The sequence below is a fragment of the Aquarana catesbeiana genome, linkage group LG11 (genome assembly GCF_042186555.1).
Source record: "Aquarana catesbeiana isolate 2022-GZ linkage group LG11, ASM4218655v1, whole genome shotgun sequence".
Taxonomy (NCBI): Eukaryota; Metazoa; Chordata; class Amphibia; order Anura; family Ranidae; genus Aquarana; species Aquarana catesbeiana.
The window spans coordinates 125,954,793-125,971,327 of NC_133334.1; the positions used below are offsets into that span (position 1 = coordinate 125,954,793).

General features: G+C 38.5%; 1 protein-coding gene across 4 annotated transcripts in view; it reads left to right on the forward strand.

Annotated features, from left to right (window-relative positions):
* Positions 1 to 16,535, forward strand: part of TOX3 (TOX high mobility group box family member 3) — a 287,385-nt gene that overhangs the window by 28,744 nt on the left and 242,106 nt on the right. For 2 of the 4 annotated variants that reach the window (XM_073604971.1, XM_073604972.1), the window contains exon 2: positions 2,041 to 2,139. The exons of the other annotated variants lie outside the window; for them this stretch is intronic. In XM_073604971.1, coding sequence (XP_073461072.1) covers positions 2,041 to 2,139 — 99 coding nt within the window. The remainder of the gene's footprint in view (positions 1 to 2,040; positions 2,140 to 16,535) is intronic. 4 annotated transcript variants of the gene reach the window in all.

Genomic DNA, 16,535 nt, shown 5'->3' on the forward strand with positions numbered 1-16,535 from the left:
CATTTGCACTTAATGTTAAAAAAATAAAAATAACAATTCTATCTATCTATCTATCTATCTATCTATCTATCTATCTATCTATCTATCTATCTATCTATCTATCTATCTATCTATCTATCTATTTATTTATATATTTTTTTTAAGTGAACTTCTCCATTTAACCCTGTCTGTACTGTGCTTGCAGTAATACATTATATTATTATTAGTAAACTTGATGTGAACACTGTCCTAATAAAAGGTTAAACATTTCTAAACCACCTCATACATTGTATGTTAATACTAATACTGTCTGGGGACAAACTCTTCAGAAATTCTTATCAGTCTTGACACTTTCTAGATACTTCTAAAAGGTAAGAATTATGTAAAAACAAATTTTAGGAATGCTGTGTGAATGGGAACAAATAACATACACATAGTGGTGTTTTCTCAAATCTGACTTCAAAAATGGGAATGCGCTTTAACATGACCTAAGGGTACAATGTCAGATTTAGGGTTTGCAGCTCTATTGGCATAGCATTTATTAGGGAACACCATGCGTTTGCCAGCTAGAAACAATACAATTCTGTTAAAATAATATGAATATTTCCATAATATTGGAAGATAATTGAGTGTTATGTTTTTCTTGTGCCAGACATGTAATGGGGTGGTTTGCTTAAATTGCATCTGAACATCCTTCCCAAGCAAGGTAATATACTTTATCCACTTATAAATGCTGCAGATTTTTGCAAAGCGTGAGTATGTTTTACCTGGTTATGATGATGTAGAAAATTTCCAGGGATTCAGTAACCGCTTACAAACCCATACGATTCATGTTTACAAGTACTGACATTTATTAACAACTCTACCAGATTATTACAGAATTCCAAATGAATGATGAATGTGCCTACAGACAGATGTAATTGCTGAGTGGTAAATGACAACCAAAGCTGTCAGCTGCTGTAATATGGCTAACAGGTCTTTTATTGCATAGTGAAACCTACAAAAAGTGGTAGGTGCAGGTCTCTGTATATTTCCCTTTGCCAGGACTTACAATGTGTTAGCTGTGTGTTAAAATCGCTTTAAACTTTGTAAATATTGACTGAATCTGGCTTAAAGTGCCCATTACTTATTCAGACAGTATTTGCCTTTAGAACATCCAATCAATTTACATTAAAGTGGATGTAAACCATCACATATACCCAGTGAAGTGAACAGCCACAGAGAAGAAACAATCTTCCCTACATACGTTTTACATGTATATCTGCTGTCTTCAGCTTTATATTTAGTCTTTAGAAAGTGCACATTGTATTAGAGATTTTCTCTTCCTGTTCAACACCGGGAGTGGATTCTTGGCATACAGACAAGACAGCTGATTGAAGGAAAGGTGCACCCCCCCACCCCCTCCACATAGGCAGAGACTTGCAGAGCTGTGCTGTGACAAGGCAAGCTCTTTGCTAATCTATTTATAGCAACATCCCTCCACACAAATTTCAGCCTGGCTTTATCTTGGTTGACAGAACTTGTCAGAAGTCATCATGCTGATAACAGAGCAATGAAACGGCAGAAAGACACAGGATTTTGTGCCTTGGAGAGAGCTAAGTAAACACTACAAATATATGTGCCTAGGTCATATTTAATGAATTGGGTTTACATCCACTTTAAAGTACTGTATATGTCAGCCCTCACCTTGTAAAACAACCCATTAAAGTGTTACTAAAACCAGGACCCTGCGTTCACTATATCTGACCTCCCACAGTACACAGAACATGGAAATACTATTATTTTAGTAAATATAAACTGCTAAATACCTTTTCTCATCAGCAGAATATAGCAGTCTTGTGACTTTCATCAGTGTCTGGTTAAAGTATGTAGGAGGGGTTTTTATTCTACTCTGACTGTCCTATGAGGCTGCAGGACCCCTGACCCTCTGTCTGGACAGTGCTGATTGGCCCTGTGTTGATCACATGCACCCTCCAAAGAATTAAAAAAAAAAAAAAAACTCTAGCAATACACTTCAAACTGAGCATATGCAGAGTGACTTCAAAGGCTCTCTCTTATTAGGAGATGGACTGGGAACAGTGGAAGAAGGGGAGGATCAGAGAAGATAGGATCAAACAGCCTTTTTACACAATGCGAAGGATTAACCCCTTAGGTTCCACAGTGAGTATAACAAGCATGCTTTACTGCATATACAGCCTGATTTGACTGTTGTGACTTTAGTAACACTTTAAGTTTAAAACAGAAATGGAAGGCAAAACATTTGTGTATCGATATGAAGATTTTTTTGTTTCTATAAGTGATCACATAACCTTTGTTCTCTGCTGCATAAAGCTAGGTTCACGCTGCTGCAATTCGATGTTGATCTGATTTTCAGTGGAATTTGGATGTGGTTTGCACATTCTGTGGGGCCAAAATTGTGCTGAAATCACACTGAAGAATACAGAAACATTTTCCAAAATGAGTTATAATGTGGCTAGGTACCATTGAAAACAATGTGATTTTTTTTTCCCTTGTTGTGCGACTCAAGTTGCATCTGAAATTGCACTAGTGTGAACAAAACCTAAGAGGCTTGGAGAGCTGGGGGTGTAGACTGCAGCAGGAGGCAAGGAGAAAGCAGTACATTGATATTTCCAGTGAATGGCTGTGCAGGGGGCGTGTCAGCACAAGTCTGACCATTGGAGGACAGGCAGGCTGTACTCTCTGCACAGCCAGAAAAATTACTACACTGGGATGGATGTGCTCTTATGCCTAGCGTGATCAGTAAGAAATAGGAAAACAGGGGTACTGGCAGGTTCACCATGTATTACACACAAAGGAAGCAATGCAAAGAGAACAGGATATTTTTTTCTTTTACAATAATTTTTATTAATATTAGAAATCAGCAACAAGGTACAATAAGTACAACATCCATTTCTTGGTCCATTGTGACATATAGAGATGGTTGCAGATACGTTTCAGAAAAAAAGTGCCTATATGTTACCTCCTATTATTTGGTCAGGTAAAACGGCTGTAACCAGCAAAAAACCTAAACACATTGGAAACAACAATAACCTAATCTTCAACTAAACACTTCAAGTTGTATCATGTAGTTAACTACAACCCATACAGTTCCATGAGCATTGGCACTTTTCAGGTTGACATGAAAGCGAAATCTCACAGGACCAACAATGGCATAAGAGTTAAACCAACATAAGAGGACAGAAAGAGAAAAAAATAAAAAAATATATAAAAGAGGGAAAAAAAAAGAGAAAAGATGTAAGATACAAGATGTGCACCCTCTATCTACTGTACAAGTGTCCCTCTGGATAGAGGATGCCAAGCAGACTAGTACTAGGTGCAACCGTAAGAAAAGTTTGTAGTTTGCCTCAATCATTAAGATGTTGATCTAAGATTTTGAGTTAAATTTAGCCAATTTCCCCTATTCTGCTGCTACCGTCGCTTTCCTCAATTTCTATTACATTCTTTCCATAAACGGTTTAGTGAAATTCTCATATACAGTGCCTTGAAAAAGTATTCATACCCCTTGAAATTTTCCACATTTTGTCATGTTACAACCAAAAATTTAAATGTATTTTATTGGGATTTTATGTGATAGACCAACACAAAGTGGCACATAATTGTAAAGTGGATGGAAATAATATAAATATCTGAAAAGTGTGGAGTGCATTTGTATTCAGCCCCCTTTACTCTGATACCCCTAGCTAAAATCTAGTGCAACCAATTGCCTTCAGAAGTCACCTAATTAGTAAAAAGAGTCTACCTGTGTGTAATTTAATCTCGGTATAAATACATCTGTTCTGTGAAGCCCTCAAAAGTTTGTTAGAGAACCTTAGTGAACCAACAGCATTATGAAGGCCAAGGAACACACCAGACAGGTCAGGGATACATTTGTGGAGAAGTTTTAAAAACAATCCCAAGTTTTGAACTTCTCACAGAGCACTGTTCAATCCATCATCCGAAAATGGAAAGAGTATGGTATAACTCCAAACCTACCAAGACAGAGGCGTCCACCTAAACTGACAGGCTGGGCAAGGAGAGCATTATTTAGCGAAGCAGCCAAGAGGCCCATGGTAACTCTGGAGGAGCTGCAGAGATCTACAGCTCAGGTGGGAGAATCTGTCCACAGGCACTCCACAAATCTGGCCTTTATGGAAGAGTGGCAAGAAGAAAGCCATTGTTGAAAGAAAGCCATAAGGAGTCTTGTTTACAGTTTGAGAGAAGCCATGTGGGGGACACAGCAAACATGTGGAAGAAGGTGCTCTGGTTAGATGAGACCAAAATTAAACTTTTTGGCCTAAAAGCAAAATGCTATGTGTGGTGGAAAACTAACGCTGCACATCACCCTGAACACACCATCCCCACCGTGAAATGTGGTGGCAGCATCACGTTGTGGGAATGCTTATACTCAGAGGGGACAGGGAAGCTGGTCAGAGTTGATGGGAAGATAAATGGTGCCAAATGCAGGGCAATCTTAGACAAAAACCTGTTAGTCTGCAAAAGACTTCAGACTGGGGCAGAGGTTCACCTTCCAGCAGGACAACGACTCTAAACATACAGCCAGAGCTGCAATGGAATGGTTTAGAACAAAGCACATTCATCTTTTTTAGAATGGCCCAGTCAAAGTCCAGACCTAAATCCAATTGAGAATCTTTGGCAAGACTTGAAAATTGCTGTTCAGACGCGCTTTATCCAATCTGACAGATCTTGAGTTATTTTGCAATGAAGAATGGGTAAAAATGTCACTCTCCTAGATGTACAAAGCTGTTAGAGACATACCAAAAAAGACTTGCAGCTGTAATTGCAGCGAAAAGTGGTTCCACAAAGAATTGACCCAAGGGGGCTGAATATAAATGCACACCACACTTTTCAGACATATTATTTTTTTTTTAAAATGTGAAAACCGTTTATCAATTTCCTTCCAGTTCACAATTATGTGCCATTTTGTGTTAGTCTATCACATAAGATTCCAATAAAATACATTTACATTTTTTGGTTGTAACATGACAAAATGTGGAAAATTTCAAGGGGTATGAATACTTATTTTTCAAGGCACTGTAGTATTGTACAGTATATATCTTAGATATTTGGCCAGTGTGCATGGCTAAAGTCCTACAATAATACTCTATTGGAGTTGAGGAAGTCAGATCACTGGTACACTTCAGTGTTCAGGAGATGCATAATTTGGGAGTATCTGAATAGCTCCCTTGTGGGAAGGGGGTACTTCTCCTGTAAGACAAGTTTTGATAACATTCCTCTATGGTCACATAAGTCTGCAAGACGAATCCTTTGTTAGTCCACCATTCAAATGTGGGAGGACTTCGACCCGGAGGAACACTGGATACCCTAACAAAAGGGCTAGAGAGGTGTGGGGGAACTTAAAACCATGTCTTTTCACCAATCTATCCCTAAACTAAGTTAAAAAGATTGATTCAGGCATAGTATACCAGGTCTATAGCATGTTGGAAATTGAAAAAAATCAATTGTGGTAATTTTGTGGCGTAAAAATATTTAGTCAAAGCTGGGACTTGCACACCTCCCTTCAATTTTGGGGTGAAATGTGCACATCTGTTCACTCTGGGTCTCTTGTCTCCCTAGATAAATTTTAACACCTTCTGTTGGAAGAGTCGTAGATCTCACATTATCGTTTACAATGTTTTATTGTTTTCGGTAAGGTGCAGAACAGGTATAACATTCTAGGCAAGATATTCATCTTTATAGAGTACAGCCTACCGAGCCACAAGGGGGGCTAGAAGACCATCTGGTAAGATTGTCCTGTAGTTTAAAGGGGTAGTTTCTGCTGTATAGGATATTAATAATAATATTATTATTAAACCACTTCGCACCCATGCTAAAGTCGAAATACGGCTACATTGCGGCGCTCAATTGCCGGGAGGGTGTCCCTGGATAGCCTCCTATTTACATTCCCCCTGTGCGCCGCCGGAAATCTGTGTTGGCCGTGTCCCTTGAACACAGCCAATCACAGATTGTGCTCAATGGCCAATCACAGTGGCCATTTAACACTCGATCAGAGTGTCCAATGAGAGATGACCTCATATGTAAACATACAAGATCATCTCTCATCACCGGCTCTCCTTCCTCACACAGACAGCGTGTGAGGAGGGAGAGCTTCCATGCTGCAGCAGTGAATAAAGTAAGTTACACTAACACAACACAGTGCCGTCAGTGCCACTTGCCCCCAGTGCCACCTGTCAGTATCACGTGTCATCAGTGCCACCTGTCAGTGTCACATGCCAGCTGTTATCAGTGTCACGTTTCATCAGTGCCATCTGTCATCAGTGTCAAGTATTAGTGCCATCTGTCATCAGTGCCACATATTAGTGCCATCTGTCATCAGTGCCACGTGTCATTGTCCTGGTGCTCCGGGGCCTTCAAAAATGTAATAGGTAGTCAACAAATTAGATGTGTAATTTATGCTCCTAGAACATGTGACGGTGCTCCCTGCATGTTGGGCCTCTCTATGTGGCTAGCAAAAAAGTCCCACACATATGGTATCGTAATACTCAGGAGTAAGGATGGGCTCGGGCGTGTTCGCAGACTCCACGTGCCGAGTCCACCAGGAAGTCGGCACGGCGCTGCACTAATCACAGGCAGTGAGACATTTCCCGATCTCTGCAGCCGCACATCGGGAAAATGTCTCACTGCCTGTGATTAGCGAAGCGCCGTGCCAACTTCCTGGCGGGCTCTGCACATGGGCTGTGCGAACATGCCGGAGCTCGTCCTTACTCAGGAGGAGTAGCAGAATGTATTTTGGGGTGTCACTTGTGGTATACACATTCCATGTGAGAGAAATAACCTATTAAAATGACAATTTTGTGGAAAAAAAACGTAGATTTGCAAAGAATTGTGGGAAAAAATGACACCATCAAAAACCTCACCATGCACCTTACTAAATACCTTGGAATGTCTACTTTCAAAAAAGGGGTCATTTGGGGGGTATTTGTACCTTCCTGGCTTGTTGGGTTGCAAGAAATGAGATAGGCCGTCAGTTCATCAGGTGTGATCAATTTTTTATGATTTGCACCACAGCTTGTAGACTTTCTAACTTTCCCAAAGACCAAATAATATCCACTAATTTGGGTTATTTTTACCAAAGATATGTAGCAGTATAAATTGTGGCCAAAATTTATGAAGAAAAATTAATAACTTGCAAAATTCTGTCACTGAAACAAAGAAAAAAAATGTTTTTTTCAAAATGTTTGGTCTTTTTTCATTTATAGCGCAAAAAATAAAAAACCCAGAGGTGATCAAATACCACCAAAAGAAAGCTCTATTTGTATGAAAAAAGGACAAAAAATTCATTTCAGTACAGTATTACATGACTGAGTAATTGTCATTCAAAGTGTGAGAGCACTGAAAGCTGAAAATTGGTCTGGGCAGGAGGGGGGTTTAAGTGCCCAGTTGTCAAGTGGTTAAGCTACTTGTATAGCGCTGCCAATTTACGCATCGCTTTACATCTACATTGTACATTCACATCAGTCCCTACCCTCAAGGAGCTTACAATCTAATGTCCCTAAGTCACATTCATATACTAGGCACTAGGGCCAGTTTAGACAGAAGCCAATTAACCTACCAGCATGTCTTTGGAGTATCTATAGAAGGGGTTAAATATATAGAAGTGTTTCCGATTTGTCATTATAAATGGTAAGCTTTGTTGGAGGGAGTGAACCGTGCGGTCATCAAAACTAAAATTCAGGGCTAGAGATTTTGCATGATTGACCTTCAAGCCTGAGATGATCATAAATTGCAAATATTTAATGTACAGATTGGGTACGGAAGTCGTTGGAGATGTTAATAACATTAGGCAGTCGTTGGCAAATAGCACACATTTGTGTTCTCAATCCCCACATGGTATTCCCTGAATATCGAGGTTATTTCTTAGTTTAACCGCTTGGCGACCAGCCGCTGCAGTTATACTGCAGCAAGTTGGCTCGGCTGCGCAAATCAAAGTAGGTGTACGTCGGGCTCGTACATGGCAATCTGTGGGCCGCCGGCTGCCCGTGATCGTTCCCTGCAGAGACAGAACGGGGATCTGCCAAAGTAAACAAGGCAGATCTCCGTTCTGTCAGGGGATGACACACAGATCCTGTCTTTCTGTTATGCCTGTTGTCCCAGGTAGCCCATCCCCCATACAGTTAGTATACACACCCAGGGAACACATTTAACTCCTTGATCACCCCTGATGTTAACCCCTTCCCTGCCAGTGCCATTAGTACAACGTCAGTGCATATTTTTAGTTGATCATAAATGTCGGTTAGGTGTCTGATCTGTCCGCCACAGTGACGCAGTCCCACTAAAAATTGCTGATCACTGCCATTACTAGTAAAAAAAAAAAAGTAATAAAAATGCCATAAATCTATCAAGTATTTTGTAAACGCTATAACTTTTGCACAAACCTTATTGGGGTTTTTTTTACCAAAAATATATAGCAGAATACATATTTGCCTAACTTGATGAAGACATTTTAGATTTTTTTTTTTTTCAATTTTTTTTTTTTTTATTGGGTGTGTTTTTTATAGAAGAAAATACAAAATATATTGTCTTTTTTTGTTTATAGCGCAAAAAATAAAAACCGCAGAGGTGATCAAATACCACCAAAAGAAAGCTCTATTTGTGGAAAAATAAGGACATCAATTTTTTTTGGGTACAGCGTTGCAATTAACGTGCAATTGTCAGAAGTAACGCAGTGCCGTATTGAAAAGAAATGGCCTGGTCATTAGGGGGTAAATCCTTCAGGGGCTGAAGTGGTTAAAGGAGTTGTAAAGGCAGAAGGTTTTTTATCTTAATGCATTTTATGTTCTTCTGTGTGTAGCACCCCACAATTACCTACCTGAACTCCTCTCTCCAGCAATGTCCATGATCCCCTCAGCCATCCAGTACACGCCTCCTGATTGGCTGAGACAGAGCAGTGGTGCTATTGGCTCCCATGGCTGTCGATCAAAGTCAGTCAACCAATCAGGGGAGAGAGGGGGTGGGGCCAGGTCAGGCTCCATGTCTGAATGGATACACAAAGCTCTGACTCGGCTTGGGTGACAACCTGTAACAAGCTGCTGGCTGAGGGGCACTCAAAGGAGGGAGTTACTAGGAGCAGGAAAGAGGAACCCAAGAAGAGGAGGATCTGGGCTGCTTTATGCAAAACCAACTGCACAGAGGAGGTGAGCATACCATGTTTATTTTTATTTTTTTAAACCGAGCCTTTACAATCACTTTATTAGCTAGAGACTCTAATGCTAAAAATAAATAGGATGGGGGACATGGGGCAACCCTGCCGAGTACCCTTATGAATGGTAATGTAGTTCGAGCCATATCCCTTGACAGACAGTCTAGCTACTGGTTCACTGCATGACAACAGGATACTTTTTAATATAATAATAATAATAATAATACTTTTTAACACATGTATATGGTGCAGTAGAGACATATCAGTATTATGAAATGCTGGGGGAACCTACACTTACATTTCTATTAAAAGCTTTCTTTTGTGAATCTAGGTAAGCTTGCAGCCTCTTTTGACAACATTTATTTTCTATTCCACTATCTCTAGGGGGGCAGTAAGGGGCTACTGAGGATATGGTTGCAAATGCATAAATTGCACATGCACATTCTGGACCCTAGTGGAAATTTCCAACATGAAGGTGCACCTGCATAAAGTAAATTTTAAGAAATACAAGATCTGCTTTTTAAAGTCCTCCATAAAAAAATACTAGTTTTCTGGCTATTATTGTGATTTTATGGTGCCCATGCTGTGAGTCAGTAACCTTAGATAGGCATGCAGGTCAGAAAAGTCATATGTCTTTGTGTTACGGGTCAGTGACTAAGAGAAATAAAGGCAGCGGATCAATATGACAGAAGAGGTCAGTAATGAAAGTTTTCATGTCTCTTGTGATGTACTATATTTTCTCTCTTTTTAGTTTGGACGAGACTTTAATAGGAAGTCTGTATTACATTTTTGTTTATTTCAGATACAGCAATTTACAGATATAAAATATATTACTAAAGCTTTACTTTTTAGTAACACGTTACACCCATATTTAGTGTGTTACATGCTACTAATGCAACAGCCCCGCTCACCCATTGTGACAGCAGGAACTCACTGTCACAATTTAAAAACAGTGAGCCTGTTTGGAGCTCCGCCCATACAGATCTGTGAATGAACCACAAGTCTCGTCTGCAACTGCGGCAGATGGGTTGTAGTCATCAAACTGCAAAGGTGCTGATGAGCGCCTACATAGTTCATTACTCTTCCTGCACTTCGGTAACTGTCTGCCCATAAAGGAAGTAAAAGCAGACAGCTGTATTGAGTCTTGGCAGGAGCCTGACATCTCACCCGCAATCTGCTGATTGTGGGTTCTATTGTCTGAAGGAAAAAATAAATAACATGCACATTTATGCTACCTGCAAAAAATGTTGTATTTATTATAATGTGGATTTATGAACTTAAGCTTTAATATGGCATCCAGAGATTGATGTGATCATATACAAAAACATTTTGTTAAGTTTTCTCTGTTTTCGCAAAAATCTTTGGTTAGAATTACTGTGATGGTAATACTTGCTGTAATTATGCTTGTGCAATATAAGAACAGAAGTCTTCAACCATACTTTGGCACAAATCAGTGTAGCACTTCTACATTCATGTATAGTGTATATTTAGTCCAACAGCACACTTTTTTTTTTTTTTTATATTCTAGTTTTAAGCAGCAAAAAAAAGGGTTATTCCTCCTTTGTTATTTTTATTTATTTATTTATTTATTTTTTTATTACCCCATTGGTGAGATTTCTTCTAATTTCTTGTCCCAGTAGCAGTCTCTCACACAAATGATGGTTAACACACAAAGTGATTGGACTGGGATAGCGATTCTTATAAAAATAAAATAACCATTCTTTTCAGCTGAGAGCTAAAGAGATTTGAACATTGGTAACATTATTGAAAATTAAGATTCTTATCCATGTGCTAAAGCTTTGTGGATTGAGCCTATGGTGTCACAAGGACAGGAAGTGAGAGGAAATCTCTTCAGTGGAGATATAAACAGTGGAAATCACTTGACCCAAGTTAAAACCCTTCTTTGCTCTTCTACAGTAAGGAACAAATTTAAACAGTTGTGATTCTGACATTCATCAAACCTTCAGTGCAGTTGAATCTTCCAGGTGGATGTGTTTTAAAAAGACAGTGATTGATTTACCACCAGTCAATGCTTGTAAGTTACGTTTACAGCTTTTCAAATATACCCCAAAGTGTTTTTATTGCTCTTTGAGACACTGATGGGCATATTTGTGCTTTTTTTTATTATTTGGAGGGCTAGAGGCAACTGAGTAGCCATCTTTTGGCACAAGAACAGACCCAGGATACGTGAAAGGAGCTCTCATAGCCCTCAGAAGCCATTTAAAGCCAACTGTACATAAAGGACACCAAAAAAAGTCTACATTTTCCATTTGACACCAATGCATTTGGTCAAAATGGTGAAATTTTCACTGTCTCCTGGGTTTTGTCAAATTTTCAGGAAAATGAAATGCCCAAATTGCACTTATTCCTAAAGCAGCTCTGAAATTCCTTAAAAAGATTCACAAGTAGTAAGTAGAAATTAGTAATAGTGTGTAAAGCTTACATAGACTCAACCAGTCTAACACAAAAACATTTGTTCCAGAAGGGATCTCAATAAAGCATTCTCAACTACAATTATTTGACATTTTTTGTGGTTTAATTCTCACATGCACCTTCAATAATCCTCTTAAAATTAAGTCCCCGTCCAAGCGGAAGTGCAAACTATTTTTCTGCAACATTTGTTAGCAGCATAATCACTTCTTGTTTCAAGACCTAAAGAAAGGGAAAAAAAACTAATCAAAAGCAATTAATCTTCCTTTGCACATGAGAAATAAGACATTCATGTCTGACAGATGATAGAGTACTGTGATTTAGTTCCAAAGCTTTAAATACAGAACTGAAAAAGAAAATGTAAAAAAAAAACACACAAAGCTCCTCCTCCTGTTAGCATGAAAGCCTCATCAAAGGAATGTTGTATGAAAGTGAAGCCGACAACTCACAAGCCCTGCAGGATTTGGGGAATTATTATATTTCACATCATATGTACTTTATGTTCTCTGATGTTCCCACTACAAATAATTTATTTTTAATAGAACATGCAAAGTTAAGCATGTTGATAATAAAATGTGACATCTTAATGTCTTTTAAAATTTGTATATCAGTGATTTTCCAAGTCCAGCATTTATTGTCAAATGGACAAGACGTTGAATTAAAGTGGGCCGGACGTCTGTTCAAATGCTCCTGTTAATTGTAAAGACAAAGGGAAAAAAAAATCACTTCAACACAAAATACAAGTTTATGACTTAAGTTAATAATCTTTTTTTTCTTCCCTTCAGGATAGAAAAAAAAAAGGCTCACTGCTTTAGATGAATTTAATGAACTGCAAAATACTGACATTTTCCCTATAAAAGTCACACACTATTTAATTAGGTAGTTAAATACATGGAGCTATATTAAAACAAGCTTGGGAAAATGTCATAGCAGCATGAAACAAAACAATCTCTGTTTTATACCTGATCATTTACATTGCATAACTGGTTTGTGTGTTTAGGTATTGTGTATTTTGTATTTGGAAAGTCTATTTTGAGTTATTTAAAAGGAATATTTTATTTATTTATTTATTTATTTCAGGTACTTATATAGCGCTGTCAATTTATGAAGCGCTTTACATATACATTGTACATTCACATCAGTCCCTACCCTCAAGGAGCTTACAATCTAAGGTCCCTAACTCACATTCATACATACTAGGGACAATTTAGACAGAATCCAATTAACCTACCAGCATGTCTTTGGAGTGTGGGAGGAAACCGGAGTACCCGGAGGAAACCCACGCAGGCACAGGGAGAACATGCAAACTCCAGGCAGTTAGTGTCGTGGTTGGGATTTGAACCAGCAACCCTTCTTACTGCTAGGCGAAAGTGCTATCCACTGCACCACTGTGCCTCCCCAAAGTATTTTTATAATTTGTTGCATGGGCGCCGCCTCCCCTTTCCATCCCGGCTGCCACCCCCTATTGATGCGACCGTCCCCTTTCAGGACGGCAGGTGCATAAATACAGGGGCGGGGGTGTTTTTTTTTTTTTTTTTTTTTAAGCACCTGATAAGAGCCACTGACTCTAATAGGCTTCAAAATAGGGAGAGCTCTGGATGCAGAGCATTGCGCTTGGATCCCACCCAGGTGTGTTTATAATAGCGAATATTCTAACACTGAATTGCCTCTCCACCAATCAGGAAGAGTGGGTCTGATACCCATTTCCCGATTGACTGAAAGGACAGCCGATTCTATTGCATGCCTAGGAAGAGGAGGAGGGAGATTATTATTATACAGGGTTTATATAGTTCCAACAGTTTGAGAGATGCACAACGGAAGCCGCCATAATGCACAGGGGGAGGAAGAAAGAAAGCTGCCACTCGCCTGACAAGTTTCAGTCACAAGGCCATAATACAGCAAGATCCTCTTTTATCCAAAAGTACAATGACCTTAGTGCACATGTGGTGTTATTATTATTTGATTATAGGATGTGCTTAACCACTTGAGCTCTAGAAAGTTTTACCCCCTTCATGATCAGGGCTTTAATTGGCAATTGCGCAGTCATGCAATACTGTACGCAAATTAAACTTTCTTTTTTTTTTTTTAATCACACAAATAGAGATTTCTTTTGGTGGTATTTTGATCGCCACATTTTTTGTGATTTAACCAAAAAAAGACCAAAATTTTTGAAAAATAAAAACTGTATTTTCTACTTTGTTATACAACATATCCAATAAAATCTAATTTCTTCATACATTTAGTCCACAATCTAGTCTGCTACATGTCTTTGGTAAAACAAAAATTCCAATAAGTGTATATTAACCACTTCAGCCCCGGAAGGATTTACCCACTTCCTGATCAGGCCATTTTTTGTGATACGGCACTGCATTGTTTTAACTATCAATTGCGCGGTCATGCAGCGTTGTATACAAACAAAATTGACGTCCTTTTTTTCCCACAAATATAGCTTTCTTTTGGTGGTATTTAATCGCCTCTGTGGTTTTTATTTTTTGCGCTATAAACAAAAAAACACACAATTTTGAATAAAAAGTTTTCACTTTTTGCTATAATAAATATCCTCAAAAAATATATATTAAAAAAAACATTTCTTCATCAGTTTAGGCTGATGTGTATTCTACATAATTTTGGTAAAACAAAATCGCAATAAGTGTATATTTGGTTTGCACAAAAGTTGAAGCGTCTACAAAATAGGGGATTTATGGCATTTTTATTATCAATTTTTTTTTTTTTACTAGTAATGGCGGCGATCTGTGATTTTTATCAGGACTGCGACATTGCGGTGGACATATCGGACACTTTTGACACTATTTTGGGATCATTGACCTTTATACAGCGATCAGTGCTAAAAATAGCCACTGATTACTGTGTAAATGTCACTGGCAGGGAAGGGGTTAACACTAGGGGGCGATCAAGGGGTTAAATATGTTCCCTATTGAGTGTTTCTAATTGTGGGGGGATGGGACAGACTGGGGGAGGAGACTGATCGTTGTTCCTAAGTGGTAGGAACAACAGATCAGTCTCCTCACCCCTGACAGAACGGAGATCTGTCTGTTTACATTGACAGATCTCTGTTCTGTCCTTCTCAGGAGCAATCGTGGGTAACCAGCGGGCGCGCGTATTGGCCCCTACCTCATGTGGCGGCGCGCGCCCCCTGTACTCCTTAAACACCGCCGTACAGCTATGGCGATTCGCACAGGAGTGCCATTGTGCCGCCGTATTTCGATGGCAGGCGGTCGGGAAGTGGTTAATTGGTTTTGTGGGAAGTTTTATAGCATCTACAAACTATGTGATATATATATTTTGGGAGTTGATCAATTCTGAAGTACTGATGGCCTATCTAATTTCCAAAGGCCCTAAAATACCAGGACAGTACAAATTCCCCCTAAATGACCCCTTTTTGATAAGTAGACAATCTGAGGCATTTAGCAAGAGGCATAGCAAGTTTTTTGAACCTGTAATTTTTTTTTTTTTTTTTATGTAGTTACCAGTGCAAAAAATATTTTTTCCCAATTTTTATACCTTTTCTTTAACATCTTTTCTCTCTCATTTTAATTTTACTTTCATTAGAATAGTTCCGTGTCACCATAGTAACACTTTACTACTCTTAGGGGGTGATCTGAGATTTCTTTTTTTTTTTTTACACTTTGTACCAGTGATGATTATTGTAACAGCAAAAATGTAACACGTAATCACTACCACCCCCACATATTTGCACATACAAACTAAACACAAGTGTTTGATAACCTATATAAGAAAACAATGTTTGTGATACACATATTGTATCATGCAGGAGAGAAAACAATAATTTTAGGGCCAATATTAATGGTTAACTGTAAACTGATGACCTCCTAAAGGCTTTTAAAGTGTCACCTGTACATAATTTTGAGTACTGAAGTTTTTCGACATTTCAAAGGAATGCACAATTTTAAAACCTAATGTATCTATTTACCAAATGTATCCTCATTTTTTATATTTTACCAAAAGATTGGGTAATACATTAGGTTTGTGTGCAGAACAATTAACCTTCATGTATTTTTTACTAAACATATAAGTTTGATAAACCATTGCACTAGTATTGCATTTCATAAAATAATTGTAAATGCCACCATTTTAATCTCTAGGGTTCCTGCTTTCACAAAATATTTACAGTACTGTTTCTGAGTTTGAACTAATCTTTAGGCCTAAAATGTGCATTTATCAATGTATGCAAAATTAAAAAAATACTTTGGTAGAAAAGTGGTTAAAATACAGTCAAAACAAGAACTTATCCCCTGCTCAGAAAAACATAGTGGTGTATCCCCAGCTGCTAGTGAAAAAGAACACCCCTTAATGTTTAGGACTATTAGGCATTCTAAAATACCGTAAACATATATTGTGCAATTGTCCATTCAAACCTCAATCCTAATTCTATTAGTGCAAACATAAACTTCCAATAATGGTGAATAAAAGTGAAAATGTCCAAAAAATATTTTAAAATCTATATAATCAAAGTGCAACAGTGTTTCCACCTCTGTGCTCAGTGTTCCCTTTGGTAGGTAAAAAAGGCTGATCAGAAAATGACTCCTTTATATATAAATGAGTCATATAATGTTTTTATCAAGGATTATATATGGCTGGACTCTTCCTATCAATCATGCGTGTAGGCTCTAAACAGAACTCCTTTTCCTTCACTTCACCTCAGCATGGCAGTGATATTAAAAAAAAAAATATCACTTCATCTCCAGTCCTCAAGGTGCCCCAACAGGTCATGTTTTCAGGCCTTCCATTATTTTGCACAGGTGATTTGACCAATTTCACTGCCTTAGTAATTACCACAGTCATTTCATCTGAGTGAAATCCTGAAAACATGACCTTGAGGACTGGAGTTGAGAAACACTGCACTATTCTACTCACAAAACAGCCACAACAAACTCTTCAACTTTACAGTAGGTAGAAGGCTCACCCG